This window comes from the organism of the source record quoted next, unplaced genomic scaffold, assembly GCF_019419815.1.
Source record: "Pyrus x bretschneideri cultivar Hongxiangsu unplaced genomic scaffold, Pyrus_bretschneideri_v1 Contig17, whole genome shotgun sequence".
Lineage (NCBI taxonomy): Eukaryota > Viridiplantae > Streptophyta > Magnoliopsida > Rosales > Rosaceae > Pyrus > Pyrus x bretschneideri.
Genome location: NW_025999468.1, coordinates 6,193,981 through 6,219,169, shown reverse-complemented (window position 1 = coordinate 6,219,169; position 25,189 = coordinate 6,193,981). Strand labels below are relative to the sequence as shown.

General features: G+C 35.8%; 3 protein-coding genes across 3 annotated transcripts; 2 read left to right on the top strand and 1 right to left on the bottom strand.

The window, feature by feature from the left end:
- The first annotated feature begins 1,450 nt into the window (after nucleotides 1–1,450).
- LOC125476010 (mRNA turnover protein 4 homolog) lies at nucleotides 1,451–4,884 on the top strand. The gene is made up of 8 exons (XM_048581603.1): nucleotides 1,451–1,608; nucleotides 2,135–2,300; nucleotides 2,982–3,072; nucleotides 3,153–3,211; nucleotides 3,771–3,831; nucleotides 4,146–4,236; nucleotides 4,325–4,401; nucleotides 4,548–4,884. The coding sequence occupies exons 1-8, from the start codon at nucleotides 1,581–1,583 to the stop codon at nucleotides 4,662–4,664; spliced, it is 690 nt and encodes a 229-aa protein (XP_048437560.1). The 5' UTR covers nucleotides 1,451–1,580; the 3' UTR covers nucleotides 4,665–4,884.
- Nucleotides 4,885–6,003: 1,119 nt separating this feature from the next.
- On the bottom strand, nucleotides 6,004–10,209 carry LOC125476009 (partner of Y14 and mago-like). The gene is made up of 4 exons (XM_048581602.1): nucleotides 9,888–10,209; nucleotides 9,515–9,637; nucleotides 6,553–6,777; nucleotides 6,004–6,450 (listed from the first exon to the last, which is right to left on the bottom strand). The coding sequence occupies exons 1-4, from the start codon at nucleotides 10,089–10,091 to the stop codon at nucleotides 6,304–6,306; spliced, it is 699 nt and encodes a 232-aa protein (XP_048437559.1). The 5' UTR covers nucleotides 10,092–10,209; the 3' UTR covers nucleotides 6,004–6,303.
- Nucleotides 10,210–19,918: 9,709 nt separating this feature from the next.
- On the top strand, nucleotides 19,919–24,154 carry LOC103933361 (WAT1-related protein At1g25270-like). The gene is made up of 8 exons (XM_009343048.2): nucleotides 19,919–20,142; nucleotides 20,268–20,327; nucleotides 22,208–22,324; nucleotides 22,440–22,695; nucleotides 22,824–22,982; nucleotides 23,099–23,250; nucleotides 23,356–23,497; nucleotides 24,119–24,154. Exons 1-8 carry the CDS (start codon nucleotides 19,934–19,936, stop codon nucleotides 24,152–24,154), a joined length of 1,131 nt encoding a protein of 376 aa, XP_009341323.2. The 5' UTR covers nucleotides 19,919–19,933.
- The last annotated feature ends 1,035 nt before the right edge of the window (nucleotides 24,155–25,189 follow it).

The following is a 25,189-nucleotide window of genomic DNA, read 5'->3' as shown; positions in this document are numbered from 1 at the left end:
GAAGCCGAAACTAGGATATGACACCAAATCTAACGGTCAAGAGGGTGTCCCTATTTTTTTTGAAAAATGGGGATCCCTCTTATTAAAGGTTCCTAGAATTGTAAATGTTATTGTTTACATTTGTATTCGTTTAAAGAAAGGCATGCACAACCGTTCATATTTGCTGCATTTTGCTGAACACTAGTGGTGCATTTATGTAACCATAATGAAAATAGGAGGAATTAAATTGAGGGAGAATTGAATTGAGGATGAGTTGGAATGGGAAGAAGTTAGAATCAGATTCTTGTTGAAGTTGTTTACTTAAATGTTCTGGAATCGGAATAAAAATGGCACTAATTCCATGAAACTATTTACTAATTCAACAGAATCGGAATATAAACAATTATGATTACTAAAATGCCCTTGTCCCAAATCAAATATTTTATATATTTTTATAGTAAAATTTGATATAATATATAATAGTAAGAAAAAGTTAAATTGTTTTTTATTTATTTCATAGATACACGTAAATGCTTTTGTTTTCGTTTTATTTATTTATAAATTTAAATATTTACTTTAATATTTAAATTTTCTCACTCAAATTGTAGTTTCTTCTCTTCGACATGTGCATGGAATTGTGTATAATGTGAATGAGGACATAATAGGAAGAAAAAATGCATTCCTAATTCCCTCACCCTCCTGGAATTCAAATATCTCATCTATACAGGGAATTCCACTCCTCCAATTTCAGGAATTGCATTCATTGTTTTGGGTGGGGTCCAATACACTATTGATTCCCCAGTATCTAGTAAACACTGGAGTAATCTGTAATCGGAATTTAATTCCCATTTTTTTATTTCCATTACCCTTACGTAAACGTGCTCTAGAAGAACTTTTCCATAGGATTTAAGTTCTATATTTTATATTTTGATTTCATTTTAGTAATTTTCTTCTATAATGTACCACGGGAATGATTTTGAGGACTACGCAGAGCTCTAATTAAACTTTTTATCTCCTGCGGGAATCGGCTTAACAGTGGGTTATGGTTCCTCATGATGCATATGAATTAGTAGCAGATAATTTCTAATTAAAAAATTATTATTTTTGTCATGTGGTGTGCCACGTTAGCAGCCACGTCAGCACTTAACGAATCAATGGATGAAAAATGTAACAGATGTATTATTTTTAAATAAAATAGTACTTAAGGTATGAAATTGAAATGTTTTAAAGATATTGTAAGGAATTGAAATATACCCTAAACATAAGGTATAAAAGTGTAATTTATCCTAAAAAATTCGGATCGTATCGGAATAAAATTCGATCCACCGACCTATTCTACTAAATGAATTTTTTTTAGTTTACTAATTTTCTAAACATGGGCTGTTTTGGAGTTTGGAAAAATATAACCGTGGGACACAAAAAAATAGACATGACCCATTGACCCATCCAAACCGGGCCTAACCGACCCGCCATCAACTGGCAACTTAAAACCCTAGAACAAAGAACGACGAACCTCTTTAGCTGCTCGTTGGGATTTCTGCTGTCGCTGAGAGCAAAGGGCAGAGAGCTAACCAGAAGCCGCCCGCTTCCTATCCTTCACCATGCCTAAGTCTAAGCGCGATCGACAAGGTCTGCCGTCTCTCTCCTTTCTGTTTGGTTGCCGAGAAAACTTGCAGAAAACCAAGAAATTCCATTCTTTTTATTTAAATTTTCACATATATATATGTATATATGTATATATATGTTCTGAACTTTCAGGTGAAATCTCTGTAAAACAGATTGTTTTTCATGAGTTAAGAGATTGCTTTCTATTGTTATACGTATAATTTATTGTGGGTTTGAATTGTTGAATTTTGTTTATATTTTCTTGAATATTATGTTTGTGTGTTTCAAATTGGAAACTAAAATTATATGGTTTGAATTTTGTTTCATATTATTTTCCTTTGTTAAATGTTTGTTGTGAGATGCTAACAGAAATTTAAATATGTAGAAAATGAAGTTCATATTTTTGAAATGAGATGCATATGAAGGAAGTTTTTTTTTTTTTTTTTTTTTCTTGTACATATCGCAAGCGTTGAGCTTGGTCTTATGGATTGGAGAATTGTATGAATAATGTTATGGTCCGTTTTGTGATTTATTGAGTTTATGGTTGCAGTTACATTATCCAAGACAAAGAAGAAGGGAAGGGAACATAAAGAAACAATAGTAAATACGATTCGGCAGGCTGCGGAAGATTACAGTTCTGCTTATGTGTTCTCTTTTGAGAATATGCGGAATCATAAATTCAAGGAGTTCAGAGAGCAGCTTAAATCAAACAGCAGGCAAGTTCATTTTCAAGGTGCTCCATTTGTGTTAGTGGTAACTGGTAACTCAGTATGTATGCTGTGAAAGTTAGAGAAAAGCATCGGTATCTATAGTTTGTTTTGCAATTTAAGCTATAAGAGAGGAGAGACTTTACAGATAAAAATTGAGAAGAGAAATGCAACTTTTTATTGTGTTTTGATTGGTTGGCCTAGGAAGAAATTAGTTGTATTTTTTCCATGTGTGGGGTATTCCGTAATCTTGAACGATGCAAGACTTTCAAAATCTTTTTCTCGTCTCTCAACTTTCAAAGAAAATTAAAATGTGGGCCAAAAAAATTTGATGCTTCTTGTGGCTTTGGGGATGGAAACTTTTTAAAGGCATGAGAAAGCATCTTTTACAAAACCCTGCCTGCCTTTTCAAAATCAAAATTTAAAGCCTTGAAACGATTTAAGATCACTTTCCTGTGGACAACTAATCACAATTAAAAGCGAGTTGTTGCCCAGGAATTGATCTTAACCTATAAAAGATGAGCTTTGAGAGGTAAATCCTGTATTGGAGTAAACTAACTGTGCCCCAAATATGGTAATTTCAATTTGTACATGTAAATATGTAATTATTTTGTGGAAAGATAAGTTTCTTAGTCATGGATTCTACAATTTGAGCATGTGTATCATAAGGGATTTCATTGTTGTTTTTAGGTTTTTCCTTGGCTCAAACAAAGTCATGCAAATTGCCTTAGGTCGGTCTGAATCCGATGAGATTAGAATGGGCCTCCACAAAATCTCTAAGGTACTCCTTTTATGCACCCAAGATTTCTACTGTCTTTTTTTAGTTGAAACTGTCTTACACCTTTTGTTTATTTTTATTAGGTTCTACATGGAGATGCTGGTCTATGTTTTACCAATTTGCCCAAGGAAGAGGTTGAAAGGTAAAAGTTCACATTTTCTCATGTTTACAAGCTCGGGAAATGTGTGGAATTTTGGATTATCTACTTGTATAGAAGATGGCTGATATGAAGCTTTATAACTCAGTTCATAGAACTTCAAAATATGTGAGTCTATGATGGTCAATTCTGTGAGATTGATGCCTGCTGTGATTTTACGGATTACAAAACACATCCATCTTTATCGACATTACAAATACTCTATTAATGCACCGGACCCCTGGAAAAATAGTTGAAATAAAAAGAATATAACACAGTTTGAAGGAAGAAACATAAGTTTGTTGGTAGTTAATATATTCAAGTGTATAAAACCAAGGCCACCCAGAAGAATGGTTAATTGAATCTTTCTGGTGCAGAGCTTTGATGCTTACATTATTTTGCCACATATAATTAATTGTTCTAATCTTGTAGGGTACCTTGAGAATTGTATCGAAAATTGTGCTCATTTCCTTTTTAAGTTTCAAAGTTTGAAAATATCCTTTCTTCCAAGTACATTATACTTGTTTTATTTTTTACGTTTTCAAAATCCTCATTCTTTTTCCAGGTTATTCAATGAATATGAGGAATATGACTTTGCAAGGACAGGAAGCATTTCGACAGAAAAGGTTCTTGAGATTTTTTTTTATGTGTTGTTAGTGAGGTTAATAGTTGTTCTTTCTTTTTTTTTTTTTGGACAAACAATACTGGTAGTGGGTTAAATTGTTAGTTGTTAGGGGGGAGGGGGTTTGGTGGGGATCAAACCCATACTAGGGTGCATAGCCATGATTGCTTTCTGACACCGCAGTAAAGCGCCATCTGCATATCATGAGGTTTTAGTTGAAACACTAGACTTATCTTCTGGGGGTTATATTTTTGGGTTTAGTTGTTAGCTTTCAACTATCCTACCATTAACTCATGAATTTTCTTTCAAATGTATTAGGTGGCGCTCAAGGAGGGTCCCTTGGAGCAATTCAGTCATGAGATGGAGCCCTTCCTTAGAAAACAAGGGATGCCTGTTCGATTAAACAAAGGTATCTATTTTCTTTTTTGTTTTGCTAGTCTCTGTGCATGTAAGAGAAGACAATGTAAACCGTTTGAGTCTACTATTCATACTTGCAGGTGTCATAGAGCTTGTTTCAGACTTCCTTGTCTGTGATGAAGGAAAGCCCTTGTCACCTGAGTCAGCTAGGATACTGGTTCATTTCATGCTCGTATTTTTATTTAGTTTGTATTTCATGTCCATGAAATGTTGTTTTTTTGTCCCTTTCCAGTCCCAACAAGTTTTTATGCAAATTAGTAATGATAATAATACGTGTGACCTAATGTACCTATTTGTATGCAGCGTTTGCTGGGAACCAAGATGGCTAGCTTCCGACTTCACTTGATTTGCAGATGGAGCCCCGGTGATTTTGAGCAATATGCTCCAGGACCAGACGATTCAGGTGTCGAATCCTCGTAAATGCTGATATGAGATCCATAGGCATTTGAATACAACACTAATGTGACGATTTATGTGGAATTATTATGTGTTTGTACTACTAAGGAATACAATGGCACTTGTAGAACCTCGGGCCATTTTTGAGTTTGTTTTGGTTTGTGGCCGTAGTCTGTAACCTATGCACTTTTAAATTTTAATCCATATGTTTTGACCTGCTGCTGCATGCTCTGGTTTTGCAGTAGACCACTTAGCATTTATAAGAAATATTGCCATTTCTGCAAAATCCCAAATTACGGTTTCCTAGTTATTACAAGTGATCAGAAATAAGAGCCCTCTCAGAATACTACTCTCCTTCGACTCTACCACGCTATAGTTTAACATTAATTCTTGTGCTAGCTTTAGACATTGTGTCAAAAACATGAGATGGTAGGGTACATGAATAGTCTTAGTTTTGAGTCTCCTTGGCATTTCTCCCGAAATAATGTTCCTTGAAGGTTGTCAATTAGTATTACGGTCTAGTAGTATTCTTCTTCACTGATGAAAGGTCTTAGGTTCGATTCTCGTTAAGGGTGAATTTGAATCACATTATTGCTAGCCCATTGTGAGCTTTAGCTCACTCTCACATCCTCTTAGCGTCAATATCATTGTTTGTTAAAAAAAAATGTTCCTTGAAGGTCTTGGCCCTCAAAAGGTGGAGCCGTCTGCTTTTAGGCTTACGTTTTTGGAGGAGAATATGTAACTTGGAGTGATTCTAGGCCTTCCACATTAGTTCGGAAATAGTAAGTGTGATAGCAATATATTAGACTCATGAGTATGACAGTTATAATATAAATATTAGACTCATGAGTGTGACAGTTATAATATAAATGAGCACGGTACCGCTATTTTTGTGTTATATTTCTAATGAATAATCAACTCACTTTTTTTAAAAGTCAGCGGGTCGCTTTTTGAATTTAAATTGACTACCTAGATTTTATGAGCTGCTGAAGATCAATGGTCCATCTTCTTCCAACAGCTACTTTTATTAAACTCACTAGTGTAATTTTAACTCATGTAGCTTGATTAGATATATAAGTATCACACTCACTTGAACCACTGTAGAAGACCTTAGGATTTTCATTTGATGGTTTTATACAATGGCAAATCCAGAGATTTACCCTTGAGGGGAATTTTTCAATTTTTTCATTAAAGCATTTAGTCGAACACGTGGTGAAAATGTCGTTATGTTCCTAGTTTTATCAACAGCTTCGAAAGCCTAATGTCAAGCATTACCTGCCAAGGCATGTTGAGCATCACTTGCCAAGGCCTGCTGCTTGCTTTAGCATTTGTAAACCTTAGTTCTTGACTCAAACATTGCTTATGAAGAGAATGAAGTTGCATAATCTTTCATATAATTTTCAATCCCGCAACAACGAGCAAGCATAAATTTCTAGTGTTTTTACTAAATAAGGGTAATGACTATTGCCTAGAGGTTGATCGATGCAAGGGAGCGAACACACATTGTACACGTGCAGGGCTTCGATTTGGACCAGTAGGTTCATTCCAAATAATGTGTATGAAGAGATGAACCTCTTTCTAAAATCAGCATTCATGTCTTCATGAGTGAAAAACATAAACTGAAAACGAAACGTGGTCTATTGGTTCTAACACAAACCCTTGTTCACAGTGCGGCCGCCTCAGCGTTCTTTTTATCCTCCAAAAGCTTTAGCTCCTTACGCCAACCTTCCAGTTTCGTCAACTTCTCCAACTGTTCTGACTTGATATCTTGCTGATTAGTTTTCTGCTGTTGAGCTTCTGCAAGTCGAATCTGCAACGGTGAACCATACGGTAAGAGAAAACGTACTGCATATGTTTTCAAATCATGGTCTATATCATTTAAAGGCAAGGCCGATGAGTTAATAAACTATACCTTCTTTTTAAGAGCTCGAATTCTTTTATCTATGTCTTGAGCTGGACCCGCTGGATTCGAATCCTCTGTTGAATCAGAGGGAGGGGTAACTAAAGGACTAGAAGAAACACCTAGCTCGTTCATCTGTGTTGCCAATGACTCGACATATTCTGATACATGACCTAAATTTTCAACTTCTTCCTTAGTTTCCCCACTTTCCGAGGTTTTCTCCTTTTCAAGAGCAGCCTGCAGAACACAGATAAAGGAAGGGAGTCAAGCAGCTTGAATGAAACTAGTAACTTTGCAAAAATAAACTGGAATTTCAAATTACAGATAAACATCGGTTCCAAAAAATTGTAATTTCACATAACAGTAATGACAGCAATGCCTGAGTTCAGAAAATTAAAACCATTGCTATATTGAAAATCTCTTGCTCAACTTAAAAGCAAAGCTATGTCTAAAATCAAGAATCCCCATATTTGTGCTTTGTATATCTTCTGCCTTGTTAGCAAACAAGAATAAACACATCTATTACTTCATAAATAAGCTATTCCAACACATGGATAAACCTCAACATCAACACAATGATGAAAAAGGGATTAATACCTATTATTTTTGCTCCTTTACAACATCGTTACATCATAATTTCTGCCTTGGAAGGCGATATCGTAATGTCAATAAGTTGAGAATGTGAGATGGCAATGTATAACATTTAACTTTGAGCAGCACAAGTGGATCTAGAATGGGAGCAATCAATCACGCAGTCACCTGATCAAACTTTCAAAACTTTTACGCCTCAACATTTCAAGTTTATGAAAATTATTTCAATTCAATTTGTTTCACGATCACTGGGTCACTCAGTATTACAGGATCAAGTGACTTTCCTTTCAGCTCATGCTATCCATTTCAGTCTCTAGTTAATGGAAGACAAATGTTTGGGTTGTGGGCTAGATACTAATGAGTTCTTGGTTAGTGGATTAATAGATACCTACATGAAATGTAGAATTTTACAGGATGCCAATTATGTTTTTAGGAACATTATTCATAAAGAGTCGATCAAAGGAAATACAGTGACATGGGATGTGTAGATCTCAGTCTCTGTCCCTAATGTGTTTACCATGTGCCGTGGGGTTGTTCCTAGAGACGTTGGCACCTTGGTTGTTACCATATACTTCCACAATGGTGGCAGCTATAGTTTTATGCTTGTAGCTATTTAATTTAGCATTTGGAAAACAACTGCGTGAATTCACTTTTAGCATTCAATTAAACACTGATGTAAGCACCGAAACAGCTCCTATGGACATAGATTGAATATGGTGATGGCAAAGCTGGTCTTGAAAGCTTGGGAAGGTTTATAGATCAAAACATGGTTTACGGTGGACTGCTGTTGTCATCTCAACCTAGATGTCCTCATGAGGAACTGAATCCATTTATAACTATTTATTAGAACACTGCTTTGTATATTCTGTCACAATCTTGTCTGTTCTGGGCCTCTTTGTGCTGAGCAGTTAAGCCTGAAGGCATGAAAATCCAGGTCCAGTAGTAAAAGTGGGAGAGAATCCTAGCAGTCAAATCCATTATGATACACAAGAACAAACCAAGGGGATCTCTCGCTCTCATCGTTAGCTCTAAAACCCCTAAAAAGCTGACTTCACTGCCACTTAATAAATCCTACAACCAGTTTAAACAATATCAGCACCCTCTTTGCCTCTAATCCTGTTTTATTCACACCCCACATATGCTACAAATTCTAAACTCCTCTCTCTCGTGGCCAGCACCACTGTAACCCTTACTTTCCTAAAGCTTGCATCAATAACCTAGGTAGTTAATGTTCATATACTGATGCAATGAAACCCTCGTTAAAAATCATTAGTAATACAAATAGAAGCACTCCTCAAAAAATCACATCGATTGCATTTAAAAGGAAGAAGCATAACCTTCAACCATAAATCTTTTGAACAAAATAAAAACAGAAACAAAATAAAAGGAAGAAAAATACGTAGTGGGAAAAATCTATTGAAAATATAAGTAAAAGACTTTCCTAATTGTTGGAGTAAAAGTACCAGAAAGTCCCCCAAGCTGTCCAATTGAAGAAATAGAAAAAACTCCATCATTTCAAAACTTCTATATAGGATGTTAACATGCATGGCCTTCCTTGTGCATCCTTCGCAGAGCTATTAAGAATAGCTTGGCAGAAGAACGCAATTCATAATTGTTTACCTATTCACGTTGGTTTCACAAGAGAGAAGGAACAAAGTTTAGCCCCACAAGCACCAAATGAAAAGAAATTGCAGAGCCGGTGAATCTCCTTTGCACATTTATACAAACACCAATCAAGAACCAGATCCAACTTTAAGATCTTTCTCAAATGACAGAAAATGGCACACGGGGGAGGTACGTAGGTGCACCAAATTGCATTCCCAGGAGAAGAGCACAGACACCTTGACAAAGCCGTATAAAAGAATTCAACCCTCTAAATCAATTATCCTTTAATCGTGTTCGAACAGTGGACAATGTCCTCTTAGGAAGTGTTTCGTTTCCAATGACATGCTACTTGTAAGACTAGTCTAAGAGAGCATCCGTTCATCCATAAGGCATTACACTTCAGATGCTTAGCCTTGGTTTTTGTCATTGCGAAACTTGTATCAGTTCTTCAAATGTTGGCAAACTCATTAAAGGGTAGATAGCTAAGAAATGTGAAGAGAATAAAATGTTGTCTTTGCTTTTGTTTGTAATTCAAAATAGCTCCCAAGTTACAAAAAAAGTTCAGGCTTTTGGGCAAAGCTTGACAGCAAAACTATGATATCAAACCCCTCCTAATGAGTAGATTTTCGAACTTTGCACCAGAAAATCGAACAAAGGAAATTCGCTAAAACCTACTCTACAAAATCGATTTAGCAACAAAGTACAATGATCAACAAACAAAACAAACCGAAGAGCAGTAAATAAGTTTTATGCAATGGCAGCTCAATAAAAGACATACCTGTATCCGCTTCTCCTTTTTTCTTTCGTTCCTCTTTACAGACTTAGTCTTGGGTTTCGCTGTATCAACGGAAGCAACATCATAACCCGGAGGTCCAGCCGCTGAGGCCATCTCCTTTTTCCACTGCATTACAAAAATGAAAACCCCACCCTGAGCTTCCATTCAAAACCCAACTTCACTAAATTCAAACAACTAACTTGTAACATTCCCAACTTCCACAAATAATCAAACCGAAACGAAATAAAACGCTGGTTTATCAAAAGATTCAAACTTCTCACCTTGTCTATGATTTCTACTAAGCAGCCAAACATTGCAACTTAGAGTTTTGTGGGCAAAAGGAATAAGGGTTTAAAGAGGGAGAATGATATCATACCAAAGCACCTTTGGATTGGTAAATGGCGACTTCCTCTTGGGGAACATATCCAGCCCGAATGCGGATGGGTTTACGGAGCGTACCGTCGGGTCGTCGGGTTGGCGCCAGAAGCCTCTCCCCTTCTTTTAGGGTTTTGCTAAGCTCCGCCAATTTCTCCAGCGGCTGACCTTCTTCTCCTCCGCTTCCATTGTTGCTGCTTGCCATGCTGATTCACAACACAAACAATCCAGTGATCAGATATGATGGGTTGGGCTTGTTTTCCTTTTTCCACAGAGAGAGAGAGAGCAGCTGATACTTTAAGCTTAGGTGGCTACTTCGCAGGTTTCTCTCCAACTAGGTTTTAGTGGGTCTACCATATTGGTTGGATTTTACACATTAAAAATTTTATTTTTTGGCAAAATTTTTTTAAAACTTGAATTGGCATAGTTCTTCATTTTGATATTTAAGATTTGAAATCGATAAAGTAATCCTTGAGTTTATTTACCATCAATTATTATAATCATTCCGTGAAAAAAAATCTATTAAATAAGGATCAAAATGACCAAAATAACCTCAATTTGATTATAAAAAAAAAGGAGTTTTAACGAAAAGCATGTGGTACTGTTCACTTTTACGAAAAACCATATTTTTACACTAAAAAGTCAAACCTGGTACTATTCATTTTACCTTTTATTTTATTATTATCGTTAAAACTCAAAGTTTTCAAACTTTTTTCATTAGTTTTCCTTTTAAAAAAAAGGTCAAAATGATTTGACAAAAATTATGGGTATTTTTGTCATTTTATCTTTATTTAATGGAAAATTTTCACGAAATAACCAAAATGATTGATGGTAGACAAACTCAATGACCACTTCTATCAATTTCAAATCTCATGATCAAAATGAAGAATTATACTAATCTTATAGATCATTTTGACTTTTTAGCAAAATTTAACTGTCCGTTTAATAAGTGGGTTATGTTGACTTGAAGTATTATTATTTCAACCAAAATTAACTCACTGAAGGACAATAATTCTTTAAAATGTAATGTATATTATGTACATCTATACATAAAATTTAGTAACTTTTACATACATTTATATACCAATTCGTGATCTGAATAGTGAAATTTATGTAAGAGTAACTCCATCGTTGGAGCCCTCCCCCCAAGCTATGCACTATTCAATCCACCTTATGAATAGTAATTGCCCGTAATGAACAGTAATAGCCCTGGCAATAGCATTTACATCTCCACCGTTACACTTCAATAGCCCTGGCAATAGGCAATAAAATATTAGTATTTTTTTTATTTATAAAATAATACAAACTAATTTTAATTATAATATCGGATAAGATTTTTAATCGTTCTCGTTGCGCCACGTGCCATTATCCAAATTATTATTAAAAAATACAAAATAATTTTATTTGTAATTTCGGATAAGATTTTTAATCGTTGTCGTTGCGCCACTTGTCACAACCCGTCCCGGAATTTTAATTCCGAGGACGTGAAGTTATGAAAATGCCCTTAAACGGGACTAAGGGGCGTAAAATATGTTGTAACTTGATGATTTGGGGATTGGGTAGGATCCCACATCCCTCAAATCCCTCCCCCATTTCTGTAACTTGTCTCTCTCTCTCCTCCCTCACAAATCTCTCTTTCTCTCAGTTCTCTCTCTCTCCTTCGAACTCACGCAGACCACCCTCAAAACCACCCTAAAACTATACCAACGAAGGATCTAAGACCACCATCGTACTCCTGAGGACCACACGATCACGATGGTACCAATTTCAGGTGAGTTTCACTTCGGAAAACATGGATTTCAATTTCACTGTGCGTGTGCACTGTTCATGCACCCGTAAAACTTGATGTTTTCTGGGATTTTGAAGCTTGTAGAAAGCTTGGTGAGGTCCTAAGGAAGCTCGGAGTGCTTCGTTTGAAGGATTTGGACGTCGGGATCACGAACCGTAAGTTTGGCCGAATTTTTCATATTTTTGGAAAAGTTTGATTCTGTTGTTTTTAGGCCCTAAAACTAGTCCAACGTGGTAGATTATGATTAGGGCTTCATTTTGGTATAGATTACGTGAAAAATGGACGTAAGAACGCGGAGAACAACAAGCTCAAAGTTTGGCCGGAGCTTTCGAGGCTTTTTCCAGCGAATCCACGGCGAGTTAGGGGTCAAGGAAGGTATGGATGTGTTCGTCTCGTCAATACCTTCATTTTGATATAAAGAACGTCGAAAATGGTTAAGAAATGAAGAAGTTATGACACTTTGAAATTTACCCAGAAATTCCGGCAAAACACCAACTCCGGCGAAACCAGTCTGGCGACGCGAGGAAGAAGACGCGCGCGTGGGCAGCGCATAGACGGGGCGCGTGGGGGCGCGTGAGAGCTCCAAATTGAATTCTGAAAATTGTCACGTGTTCGTGACGTCGTGTAGATCACTGTGGTATATTCACACACCCAAATCGAGTAACGTATGAGAAAGTTATTGACGAATGTTTGGTGTATGCGCGTTAAATAACGATAATTTGGTTACTTTTTGTATAGGTGAAAATTATACAGAAGAAGAATGTAACCAACCTAGGGGAGGCTCAGGGACCCACGAGACGTCGATGTGATCAGTGAGTGGGCAGTTATTTTTCAGTATATATATATATATATATATATATATATATATATATATATACGTATGCTTGACGTATTTACCAGAAAACGTATTTTAAAAGAAATACGAATTAAATATCCTGTCATATATGCATCATGTTTTAATATGTGCATTACCATAATTATGCATACTGTTGCATGGTGCTGAGGAGGCCCAGGTAAGCTACATTTGGTATACATCTGATATACGTATGAAATACATTTGGAATACGATTGAATTACGATGGAAATACATATATACCTATATACGTTTATATTTCCAGAAATTGGTTAGAAAATGTTATTTGTTTCATGCCATGCACCATATGTTTGTCGTTTATGCATCATCACATGTATTAGTAGTGGCATACATATATATATGCGTATTGGGTGATGTGGACGCACAGGTAAGTGCCAGGTAAGTGGTATTCATGTTTGTATTCAGTAGTAGCTTGAGATGCTTAGAGAGCTCATAATCTGCACCCCGATGTTAGTGCTCCCGCCCGTGGCCAGGGCATAGCCTTCACGTGATGTTCACCTCCCGCACCACACGCTCAGCTTGGATCCAAGTTAGGTGCACAGCCTGTCGTACAGACCACATTAGGTGGTTCCGACTCGTAGGTGACCTGCGATTTATCGCATAGCTTCACGTGATCGTAGCACTAGAGCGTATATATATTTTACACCAAGCCTGTCGTACAGACCACGTTAGGTGGTTCCGACTCGTGTGCAGATTCAGTTATTGAGTTGAGATTGGAGCTCTATATGCAGCCGTACAGGTCACGTTAGGTGACTCCCGGCTGCCAGATTATATGTTATTGATATGAGTTATGCTTGAGCACTTACATTTCATTATGAGTTTCCGACATGGCATATTCTTGAGCATGAATGATATACCCTTGAGCATGTTTGGCATATCTATACATACGTATATATGTTTATTTTCTGGGAAGTATACTTGTTTTACGGCGAGGGGTTAGTATATTCAAAGAGAAAAGAAGGTTTTGAATAAGTTTGTTTTACTGACCCACTCAACTTTGTTTTGCGCCCCTCCAGGTTTAAGATATCAGAGCTTGGTGGTTACGAGGAATCCAACGGTGTTCTGACAGAATGGACAAAAATTAGGACTCACTTTTGGGTGTTTCATCTTAGAAATTGTATCTTTAAAGCTTCCGTACTGTGTAAATGGTTACGTCACTCTCACGTGACGGCCAGCATGCCCTCCTTCGGGACGGGGTGTGTCACCACTTGTCATAAAATCCGAAAAGATAATTATTGGGATGGATTTCCCATAAATTTTTTAATCGTATTCGTTATGTCACGTGTCATTATCCGAAAATACAATTATTGGTGATGGATTTCTAATAAGATTATTAACCAAACTTGTGCTTGAAGTTCCTACACAATGCAGGAGAAGAAATAATTATAATGAAAATAAGTAACAAATAAATAATACAAGCAACATAATTATAATGTAAGTAGGTAACAAATAAATAATATAAACAATAAATAATAAATTATGTAGGTAACAAATAAATAATACAAACAAATAATTATAACGTAAGTACGTAACAAATAAATAATACAAACAAATAATTATAATGTAAGTACGTAACAAATAAATAATACAAACAAATAATTATAATGTAAATTTGGGTATCAAATAAATAATATATTGTTACCTGATCCGAGTAATTTTCCCCACTTCGAATATTACTACTAGCTTGTGCCAAGGCGTCTCTCCACGTACTAAACGATTGGCTAAGTAATTTCCAACGACTAGACATCGATTCTTTGGTTCTTTTCCCATCAATTTTCTCAAGACAATTGGTATGAATAAGACTCCACATTTCTCGCAACTGCATCTCATTAACTGTAAGCGAACTATAAGTAACTTCAGCCCAGCTAGTACACAACGCAACATCTTCAAGAAGCGATCAATTCGTACCTGCACCAGTGGTCATTTTGTTGAAAAAAAATGGATTGAAACTTTGAGACAAAGAAAGGAATAGTTGAGAAAATATGAAATTGTTGTGTAAGGTAGATGATAATGAGAAGGTATTTATAGAAAAGTAAAAACAATTTTTTTAAAAAAAAATTTCAGATTTTTTTTTGAATTTTTTACAATTTTTTACATTTTTTTTAAAATTTTTTATTCAACTAATTAATCTTTGCCGTTAGATATAAAAAAATTTGAATTCCAACACTCCAGATTGTGCCACGTGTCACAACATTAACTTTTCTTAATTTTAAAACTATTTTTTCTTTTTTTATTTATTTATTTATAAAGCATATTAATATCCACCGTTGATCTCAGATCGAACAGTGAATATTAAATAAGATTTTTTTTTTTTTACTGTTGAGATCGAACGGTCCAAATTAAAGATTCGTTGAGATCGAACGGACCGTGGGAAGTCACGTGGCTTCCCAACGGTAACTGAAAAAGCAGTTTTTTTTTCTTCTGATTTTGTGTTGGCGACGCGCCCCCACGCGCGAGTGGAGTGCACGCGCTTGACAGAAAAAAAATTAAAAAAGGCCTGACGCCAGGCTGATGTCAGCGCTGGCGTCACAGGGCCTCAGGCTCTTGGGCTGGCAATTCTCCACGGGCTTGGAGCTCAGGCCTCCACCTCCACTCGGGCTCTCCAACGCTAGAGCCGATCCACAAGGCCTCGGGCCCCTTTTCTCTCCCCCGTCCCCCGAGCAACCAACAACGCTGGGCTTGCTCTAATAGCAACATGTGGTGATTCATATGATTTGGGTCTAATTTGACATAAGGATTGATTATTTGTCTCTCATACTTACATTAGGAATAAGAATAACATCAATTAAGCCCAATTTATAAAACTGGCCCAACCTAACCTGCCTAAGAATGATTTGAGTGAGTTGGGTTGCCAATGTTCCTGGGTAACAATGGGTTTGAACAACTCCAAACCGAGCTTAGGGTTGGCCAACAGATTAAGGTCTAATCCGACCAACCCACCCAATGCACATCCTTACTTCCAACCCACCCAATGTTCACCCCTACTTCCAACATCCAATGAAGCAAAAGTACTAATGCAGGAAATCAGTTAACATCCTGGCCCCATTGGGTAAATGAGCCCTGCAAGATTTTTTATTAAATATTTTGTCAATAAAATAAAATCTCGTTCTCTTAGACTCTATGATACAAGCAAATTATAGGCAACTTTAGTCGATCTTAATTCAACAATGGATGAAAAAAGTTCAACATAAATAATTAAACGACCACCTACCGTTTGACATGAATAAAATGGTAGGCAACCACAATTTTCTTGAATTATGGAATCTAAATAATGACACACCAATAAAATAATACAAAATACATTCTATTGAAAAAGAGCAAGTGGTGGATGATCACAATGGTCGTGTATAGGTTTTTTTTTTCATGAGATATTTACTTGTCTCCCACTTATTATTAATCAATTTTTACCGTTTGAACATCATAATTGGAACCGTTCTTCTTTTTATCATGATTTAAAAATCATATTTGCAAAAAATCATTCAATTTAAAAATTGTTTAGTCATTTATACGTGTTAAATCAATTAACAATTTTGGTAACAAGTAACATCCTTATGATGCACTATCCATTGGTTTTAATCATATGAATAGCTAAACGGTCTTCCAATTGAATGATTATTTTTAGATATGATATTTAGATGATGATAAAAAGAATAAGTAGTTCTAATTATGATGTTCGAATGATAAATGTTCGTTAATTATAAGTGGGGAACAAGTAAGCCCTCCCATGAAAGGACACAAGCATTATTATTAAGGAAAATCAATGAAAATGACTTCAAAATTTTGAGTTAAAAAAAAAAAAATCATCTTATAACTTTATTTAATAATAAAAACAAGAGAATGAAAGCGTGTGCAATAATAGCATGCCCCTGCCGGTCATATTCAGCCCAGTTCTTGTCTTGGCTGGGAAGGTAAGGGAGATGAAGGACATCTTCGAACCGGGTTCGTTCTGAAACTTCTTGAACCATTAGTATGAGAAATTTTTAGTAGTGACAGAAATACGGATGGTACACCACGTGTTTTTATATAAGTGGTGGAAAATTTTAACTTTTAAGTTATTAACCTTTTATCACACATATCCCACTATTTATATAGGGACACATGGTGTACCACATCGTGTGACGGTCAGACTGAAAAATCTCTCCATTAGTACATGATCATGCACTGCCATGTGTTGCAGACGGAGTCGGAGGCTGTCACCGTGGTGTGGGACAATCGCTTTGAGCTCCCTGATTTGCCTCTCGATCTGTGCATTGGCATTTGGATGATGGGGTCCACAACAATTGACGATAGAGAGATTTTTCAGTGTGACCATCACACGAGGTGATACACCACGTGTTCCTATATAAATGGTGGGTTATGTGTATTAAAAGGTTAATAACTTAAAAATTAAAAATTTTCACCACTTGCATAAAAACACGTGATGTACCATCCGTGTTCCCTTCACAACTAAAAATTTCTCTCCACGATGATGATCTCGACGGACCGGGAAGGTCTTGCTGGAGTGGTGAAATGGCTGAGATGATGATTTTGTACTGATGTGGAAGGTCATGAGTACGGTGAAGAAGAAATTCCCACAGCCCAATTTTTTTTTCAGACAAGGATTGTCTGCCCTCCCATTTTCAGTGCCCTCCTGTTTGTATGGTCATGGTTAAGCCACGTTAACCATGACCACACAAAATAGAAGGACACAGAAGAACATCGGAAGTAGGAGGCCAGACAATCTTTGTCCTTTTTTTTTCCTCTCTTTAAAGCTTTCTCTCTCTAAAAATGGCGACTAGAGAAAGTCGCATGTGTGTCCATCTCAGTAGTAGGTGAAGATGGGGGCCCGCTCTGGCTGGACCTTTCATTAGATTTGGCCTAAACTTTTTGGGGCTGGCCTTAATTATGTTAGGTTGGTTAGTTACTTTTTCTTTATTGAAAGAATTAGTTAGTTAGTTTAATCAAAGAAACTTGGAGAGGAGAGGTTAATTATGATCTTAATCTACGGAGAAGTATTATTGGCACTTAAAAAATCTCATTCTACATTCTTTATAAGTGTATTTTTATTTCCTAATATAGAAAGTTTGAAGTGTAGAATGTGATTTTTGGAGTGCTAATAACAATTCCTTAATCTACTCGTGTTTAGTTTTAGAATCAGTGTAGTACGTTTCATAAATAATTAGTGTTCAATTTTGAGAAATAGTGTTTAGTTTCAAAAATAATGTAGTACCGTTCAGTTTTAGAAATAGTATAGTATCGTTTAGTTCAAAAATAATGTAGTACAATTTAGTTTCAGAAATTGTATGTGTGATAAACGCGCGGGGTCCTACGCATCAAGTTTTTTTTTACTTTTTTCTATTTTATTTTTAATTATATTAAACTTTTGTCATTTTCATTAATATTTAAGTCATTTTTATTAAAGTTTAAGTTATTTTCATTAAATAAATTTACACCATAGTATTTTGTTAAAATAAACTTAATTGCTCTTTTCATGAAAACTCTCTCATTTTTTTTCGTTGGTTTTATACCAAGTAATAATATTTTGGCTTCCACATACCTACGCTTCAAAACTATTCATCATGCATTTTAACACTTTTACTTTGATTTTGTCTCATTTATAATCATAAAGAAATACTTTAACTTAGATGTCGATGAGGGAAGGTGGTTCATATCTTTTTTTGGGTAATGCTTATGGATAAAATCTTGTACACTAAATAACATGAAAGTTGATAATTAGATTATTATTTAAGTATTGATTAACGTGCTTATTTCTATTGGTGACACATCATTTAGTTTACAAATTTAGTCTACCTAGCTTAACTTTTTTTTTTTTTTTTCATCTTGTAAACATTAACATCAGGTTTTGTTGAAATCAAATTCGCACATTACCATGTGTAGTGGAGGTGTGCAAACTTGATTACCTGTAAAATAGTAAACAACCCAATTGACACCATTAGAGTACGATCAAAAGCTCTTCGATGGTCAAATTAGTAACAACCTAAAACTCAAGCAGCTGGTAAGAGAATAAGCAAAATGCGTGTATCTCCTCATCATTCTCTCATCTTTTACCAAGTAATTAGGTAAACATGCCCTCAAACTATAGATACCAGCTTTCCACCTAGCTTAATGGCCACCTATCTCTCTCTTCGGCAGTGGTCACATTATACATTTATCTGAATTACTATCATAACACATTGAGGAGGATATATACGCAATATATCTGATTATGCAGGTCTCCCAAATTAAACCCCAAATGCTATCTTTATATGGGCATCAGAGACAAAGTGAAAAAGAAAGAAAACCCCAATTAAATTAGAGTAAACTATAGCAATAGTTTCTCAACTTTAATCAGATTGGGGTAACGGTCCCTCAACTAAAAATTCATTACCATTGATCCCTCATCTCATCAAAACGTGTAGCTATGATACTTTTAGTCAACTTCGTCAAAATTCTGTCCAAATGAATCGTTGGAAGGACCATTGCTACAATTAGGTTAAAGTTGAGGCACCATTACTCCAATTGGCTTAAAATTGAGGGACCATTTCTCTAATTGAATTAAAGTTAAGGGACCATTGATACAATTTTTCTTATTTGATTTTTCATATTTGCCCTTTAATTTAGCCTCACGTGCATGGCACGTGACTCATTTTGACGGAAGTTCTTATATGGAGTTGATGAAAATGATCATAACTGCACGTTTTGATAAGTTGAGGGATTAATGGTAATAAATTTTTAGTTGAGGGACCATTGCTACAATTTACCCTTCAAATTATTATAGTTCACTAGTTCAAACATTAAGATTGGAAAATGGACGATTTGACAATTCATCCATCACAAAAATCTATGAAACCTTCCCGTAATCTATGAAACTTTAATATGATACTACGAAAAACTAAAAAGTTGTTACACGACGTAGAAATAACTGTGACTGTCAGTATACACGCACAATCTTAAGAAGAATTCACTTTGCATGGTTCTTTCAACAGTACAAGTGGTACGACACTTAATATTGTACCCTATCCTCAATATACATGCGCAATCTTTAAAAAGGAATTCACTTTGCATGGTTTTTATTGAGGACAAAGTATTGTACTTTTTCCTATTACTTCAATGAATATGCAGAAGAGAAGTGCAGAATGGGCAACGACGAAGGCTTTGGAAGTGAAAGACGCACCGATTGACGCTCTTCCACCTTTTTCTCAAAAAACACTACAGGTGGTCTGACACTGGAAACGTGGAAATAACTGTGGTTACTGGATGTTATGCTTCCTCAGCGCTAGCTAGCTAGTTCTCACGACTCCAATTACTCTCTTTTCGGAAACGTAGAAAGGATTTGAAACTCGGTTGGGTTAGCAGGATATCTTAGAGAGAGAGAGAGAGAGAGAGAGAGAGAGAGAGAGAGACGATGGGGCAGAAACTGATGTGTTGCAGTACTAGTATAGTGCAAGGGTTGAAGCCAGTGATGATGATGGTGGTGGTTCAGGCGTCATATGTAGGGATGAATATATCTTACAAACTGGTAGCAGAGGTTGGAATGAATTTCACCATCCTCGTTGCCTACCGTAACATGTTTTCTGCAGCACTTATGCTTCCTCTTGCCCTTATATTTGAAAGGTTCGTCAATGATCATGATAGTTCTCTTCGAAATTAATGTATGATAATATGCTCTCTCTCTCTCTCTCTCTCTCTCTCTCTCTCTCATTTAGCTAACTATTGTTATTTAACTTATAAAATAACAGGAAAAGGCCCAAACTTACCTTAGGTATCCTGTTTCAAGGTTTTATCTCCGGATTATTGGGGTAAGGATGCTAAAACATATTTAAAAGTTATTGATTTCCCTTTTGTGCTTCTCTATTAATCACATATCTTACTCTTTTTTAGGTTATTTTATATTTCCAAGCATGATATTTTATTTTTTGTTCTTTTATAAATACCTCCGAGATAAACAAGAATTTCTAACATAAGTTTAGTTTGATGTGTTTTAGTCAAGGTTATAGAAGAAGTTGGGTGCTAGTCAGGTGACGGGTTGAGGCCTAGCGACTAGGCAGCTAGGTGGAGCTTTAGTGGATTAGGCGGATTTAAGTAAAATCATATATTTATAAATAAATGCATATTTATACTTAAAAAACGCACATAATTACATTGAGATATATAAATTACAAAATAAAATGTTATATAAATTATTAAGTATTAGAACATATTGAAAACATAGGGAACAATCATAGAATGAGTGTTTATCCAAGTATTCAACAAGTTTCTTATATTTTATTGAAAAATTCAAATACAAATTGAAAGCTATCGATTTTTCGTCTAAGTGAGAGTCACGATGTAGGCAGGCTTAGGCGGGTTAGGCGGGTTAGGCAGACGCCTAAGCGGGACTAGACATAATTTCTTAATTTACAAAAACCTAGAGACTAATCGGGGTAGTGGCCAGCCGTTTAGCATCTAGACGGAGATTTTTAGAACAAAGGTTTTAGTTATAATTAGTGTATTTCTCTTTAGTTTTTATTTTAGAAAACTTCATTTTAATCCTTAAAAAATATGAGTTTTAGACTATAACCTTGTGTAAGATTAAAATCCAATTTTAGTCCCTAACTAGTACATTTAATCATCTCATTTATTAGTTATATTTTGATATTTTATTTATCTCTTTATTCCTATTTTAATGTATTAATTACATTTAAATTTAATTTTCATTTCATTTATCATAATATATTTTAATGTCTATGTCTACATTTAGACAACTCATTTTTTTTTTATAATATATAATCCAATAACAATTTTGTATGTTCTTCATTTACATACATTAATACATTTGAATATTTTAGTATATCCATCGATACAAACATATAGTTACATTAATTCATCGATATAAACATATACATGCACTTTGGTACGTACATTTTGGTACATACATTTGAGTTTTTTTTGTTTTTTAGTACAACGATATATTTTGCACTACGGCCCGGGGGAGGGGGAGGTTCGACTAAGCCACACAATAAACAACTTAATTTGGTATCGAATACGCCATCCAGTAAATTTGTCACATCATGGCCCGAGATGTGGTTGGGGCCCGGGCCAGGATGTGATTCGGGGTCCTAGTGGACATTCCGGGTCAGGATGTGTCAAGATTCAAACATAATACCCCTCATTTGAGTATTGGCTTTTAGGTACATTAATTCAATATACTATATTTCGGTACGTACATTTTGGTATTGACATTTAGGTATATTAATTCAATATAATATATTTAAGTTCATTATAATATATTTCGGTACAATCATGTAGGTACAAATATTTCGGTACAAAAAAAGTCAATTTTATATATTTTGGCATAGTCATTTCTTTACACTTATGTATTTATATATTTTTGTATCACATATTTATTTTAATATTTTCTCATTTATGTTCATTTATAATTAAAGATCTAAATATGTGCATATTAATAAAATTAAAATTTAATGTGGGGAGATTAAATAAAAATACACATTAAATAACAAAAATTGAATATAAATTTTGATAAAAGTACACTTTAAGGGATTAAATTAAATATGTAATCTAGCACCAAGTTTTTTTTTTTTTTAAATTTTAATCTTTTGCAATGACTAATGTTCAAAAACCCCTTTTTATTTTTGCTTTTATTTTTATTTTAACTTCTGTATATGTTGAATTATTGCAGGTCAACAATGGCACAAAACTTTTATATAGAGAGCTTAGGCTTAACATCGGCAACATATACCGTAGCCTTCAATAACCTTATTCCGGTCATCACGTTCCTTATAGCATTATGTTTTAGGTACGTACTTGTACAAAAGTAATTAATCAATCAATTAAACGGCAATTTCAGATTCGAATATGCATGCAGAGTTAGACTAATATATATGAAAATTCGGGTTAAAATTAAATCTCAGAATGGAGAGGTTAGCCCTTGGGACACACGCGGGCAGGGCAAAAGTGGTGGGTACATTGGTTTGTATAGGAGGGACAATGATCTTCACCTTCTACAAAGGCCATGAGATTGTCATTTGGTCGACGGACATAAATCTTTTACGTAAATATTCCCACAAAAACAGCCACTTCTTGCACAGAAACACTCGCAGTCAGTTGCTGGGCTCCTTCTTAGCACTCTGCAGTACCATCTCCTTTGCACTGTGGCTGATATTTCAGGTTCAAATTAATTAATTAATTAATTAACATATATATAATAGTAACCAGCCATGCATTCATAAATTAATCCATATGATTTGTTTAATATTGCGTTTTAATAATTAACTTGGTATATATATACAATACAGACAAAAATGACTAAGGATTACCCTTGCCAGTACTCAAGTACGGCCCTGATGTCTATCATGGCATCAATCCAGTCCACTGCTTTTGCCCTTTGCAAGGAGAGGGACTGGAGTCGGTGGAAGTTGGGCTGGGACATCAAACTTTTCACTGCACTGTATTCGGTAAATATGACTGACTAATCTCCATATCCTGCCTTATCTCTGTATTTAGCTTAGCATCCTCAGTTTGTCAAGACTATAGCTTGAGCTGTTCCACACCTGTGTTTTATATGATGCAGGGAGTCGTTACTACTGGATTGGTACTTACTCTGACCGCATGCTGTGTACGCATGCGAGGGCCGTTGTTTGTGTCAATTTTCAACCCACTCGGCCTTTTGCTGGTGGCCTTAGCTGCGACGTTGTTGTTAGATGAAAAGTTACACTTAGGAAGGTAATTTACTATGCTCTTTTTCTGGTTAAATTAAAAGGGAGAAAAATAGAAAACTGCATGAGAAATATTTTTAATTAATATCTCTATATTTTGTATGCACTGCAGCATATTAGGAGGGGCTTTAATCGTCTGTGGATTATATATGGTTTTGTGGAGTAAAAGTAAGGAGCTGAAGACGATGACACAACAGCCGCCACCACCACCACCACTTGAAGAGTCCCATTCTATCGACGTGGCAAAGTCGCTGGTTAGCGGTGATACTTGTGATGAAATCAGTTAGTTTTCCGTTAAGAGTGATTATGTTAGTTTTCCGTTGAGAGAGATTATGTTAGTTTTCTGTTAAGAGAGATTCTGTAGCAACTCCTGGACCAAAAAGTTTGTAATGCTCATTTAGTTGAGCTTAATGTGAATGATAAACAACTCTCTCCTCTACAATCCTTCATTTCTTTTCTTCTGTTGTTCTTCTTCTTTTCTGCTTCTTCTGCAAATTAATGTCCAAACCTTCATACGTTAACAAATCTCAACTAGTCGAAATTAATGTTCAAACCTTCATAAAAAAAACTAGAACTTTTGGTAGAATGACAGAATATAAGATCGATATGTGAACCAAGAAAAGCCCAATCTGTGTTTTAGTGGTAAGAACAGGCCCTCCTATTCGATTCAAGACACGTGTTCTCTAAAGCTTCCACCTCTACTCCTCCTACTCCTAGTCATTTCACTGGGGTGGTTCGGTTCGGAATGCCGAACTGAAAAGTATAAACCGACCACCGAATCGATCCCTTTTAGGGACGGGATTCCTAAAACCAAACTGAACCAAAATTTGGTATTCCCTATTTCAGTATTTTCGGATTTGTTTTGAAATTTTCAGTATTATTCGGTAAACTGCGGTGGTGGTGATGGCTGAAAGAAGAGTCGAGAGGGAGGTGAGTAAAAGTAGATAAGATAAAGGGTAAGTCGAGTCGGTGGCGGTAGCTGATTCGCGGTGGCGGTGGCGATGGCTGCAAGGAGATTCGAGTGAGAGGTGAGTGAAAGGAGAGGAGAGAGAGGTGTGAGTCCGAGGTGAGTGAAATTGTAAGGATACGAGAGAGAGAGAGAGAGAGAGAGAGAGAGAGAGAGTGAAATAGTAAGGAGCGACATTTTGGTGGAGCTTCTCGCTCTCACATTCATCAATGGCGATCGAATTTGTGATCCATGAACAAGGGCACCTCTTCCATCTCTGAATACTTGCAGCGAATGCTTTGCTCAAATTGTGTTTTAGGCAAGTGTGCCAAATTACCATTTCAAGATTCTATGTGTACCACTTCTAGAATCTTAGAACTTGTTCAGATGTTTGGGGTCCAACTCCTATATATTTTGTCAGTGGTTATAGGTTTTATGTCATCTTTGTTGATGACTTTACCAAATATACATGATTGTATCCATTGAAAAATAAATTAGATGTGTTTTACACTTTCGTCCAATTTCAAGCTTTAGTTGATAATTTATTTGGTAACAAAATTGGTACCTTAAGATTTAACTCATGGGATGAATTCAACAGTTTTGAGTTCAAAAGTCATCTTTTTCCTCATGGTATTCAACAACAATTAAGCTGTCCATACACACCACAACAAAATGGTTGTGCTAAGAGGAATCACAGACATATTATGGAAACTACTAGAACACTTTTGATTGCTTCCAAGGTTCCTCATCAATTCTGGGTAGAGGCCTTCCTCAGTGTAATCTATCTAATTAACAGAATGCCTATAGCTTATACATCTTCTCCATGGGAACAAGTTTTTCAGAGAGCCCCGGATTACGCTACTCTAAAGGTTTTTGGCTATAGATGTTTTCCCTTGCTCAAATCCTGCCTCTTCAAAATTGGAACCCAAAAGCAAAATGTGTGTGTTTATTGGTTACAGCTTGGTTCACAGGGGTTATAGGTGTTTGGATTCTCTTACAG

What these genes read in the sequence shown, in the direction of transcription:
- LOC125476010 (XM_048581603.1), top strand. Translation starts at nt 1,581, where the DNA reads ATGCCTAAGTCTAAGCGCGATCGACAAG. An exon ending in GTCTAAGCGCGATCGACAAG is followed by an intron (nt 1,609 to 2,134) that starts GTCTGCCGTCTC and finishes TTATGGTTGCAG; the next exon opens with TTACATTATCCAAGACAAAG. An exon ending in GAAGCATTTCGACAGAAAAG is followed by an intron (nt 3,832 to 4,145) that starts GTTCTTGAGATT and finishes CAAATGTATTAG; the next exon opens with GTGGCGCTCAAGGAGGGTCC.
- LOC125476009 (XM_048581602.1), bottom strand. Translation starts at nt 10,091, where the DNA reads ATGGCAAGCAGCAACAATGGAAGCGGAGGAGAAGAAGGTCAGCCGCTG. An exon ending in AAAAGGAGAAGCGGATACAG is followed by an intron (nt 6,778 to 9,514) that starts GTATGTCTTTTA and finishes TGTGTTCTGCAG; the next exon opens with GCTGCTCTTGAAAAGGAGAA. An exon ending in TTCGAGCTCTTAAAAAGAAG is followed by an intron (nt 6,451 to 6,552) that starts GTATAGTTTATT and finishes TCACCGTTGCAG; the next exon opens with ATTCGACTTGCAGAAGCTCA.
- LOC103933361 (XM_009343048.2), top strand. Translation starts at nt 19,934, where the DNA reads ATGGGGCAGAAACTGATGTGTTGCAGTACTAGTATAGTGCAAGGGTTG. An exon ending in TTTATCTCCGGATTATTGGG is followed by an intron (nt 20,328 to 22,207) that starts GTAAGGATGCTA and finishes GAATTATTGCAG; the next exon opens with GTCAACAATGGCACAAAACT. An exon ending in CTTATAGCATTATGTTTTAG is followed by an intron (nt 22,325 to 22,439) that starts GTACGTACTTGT and finishes ATTAAATCTCAG; the next exon opens with AATGGAGAGGTTAGCCCTTG.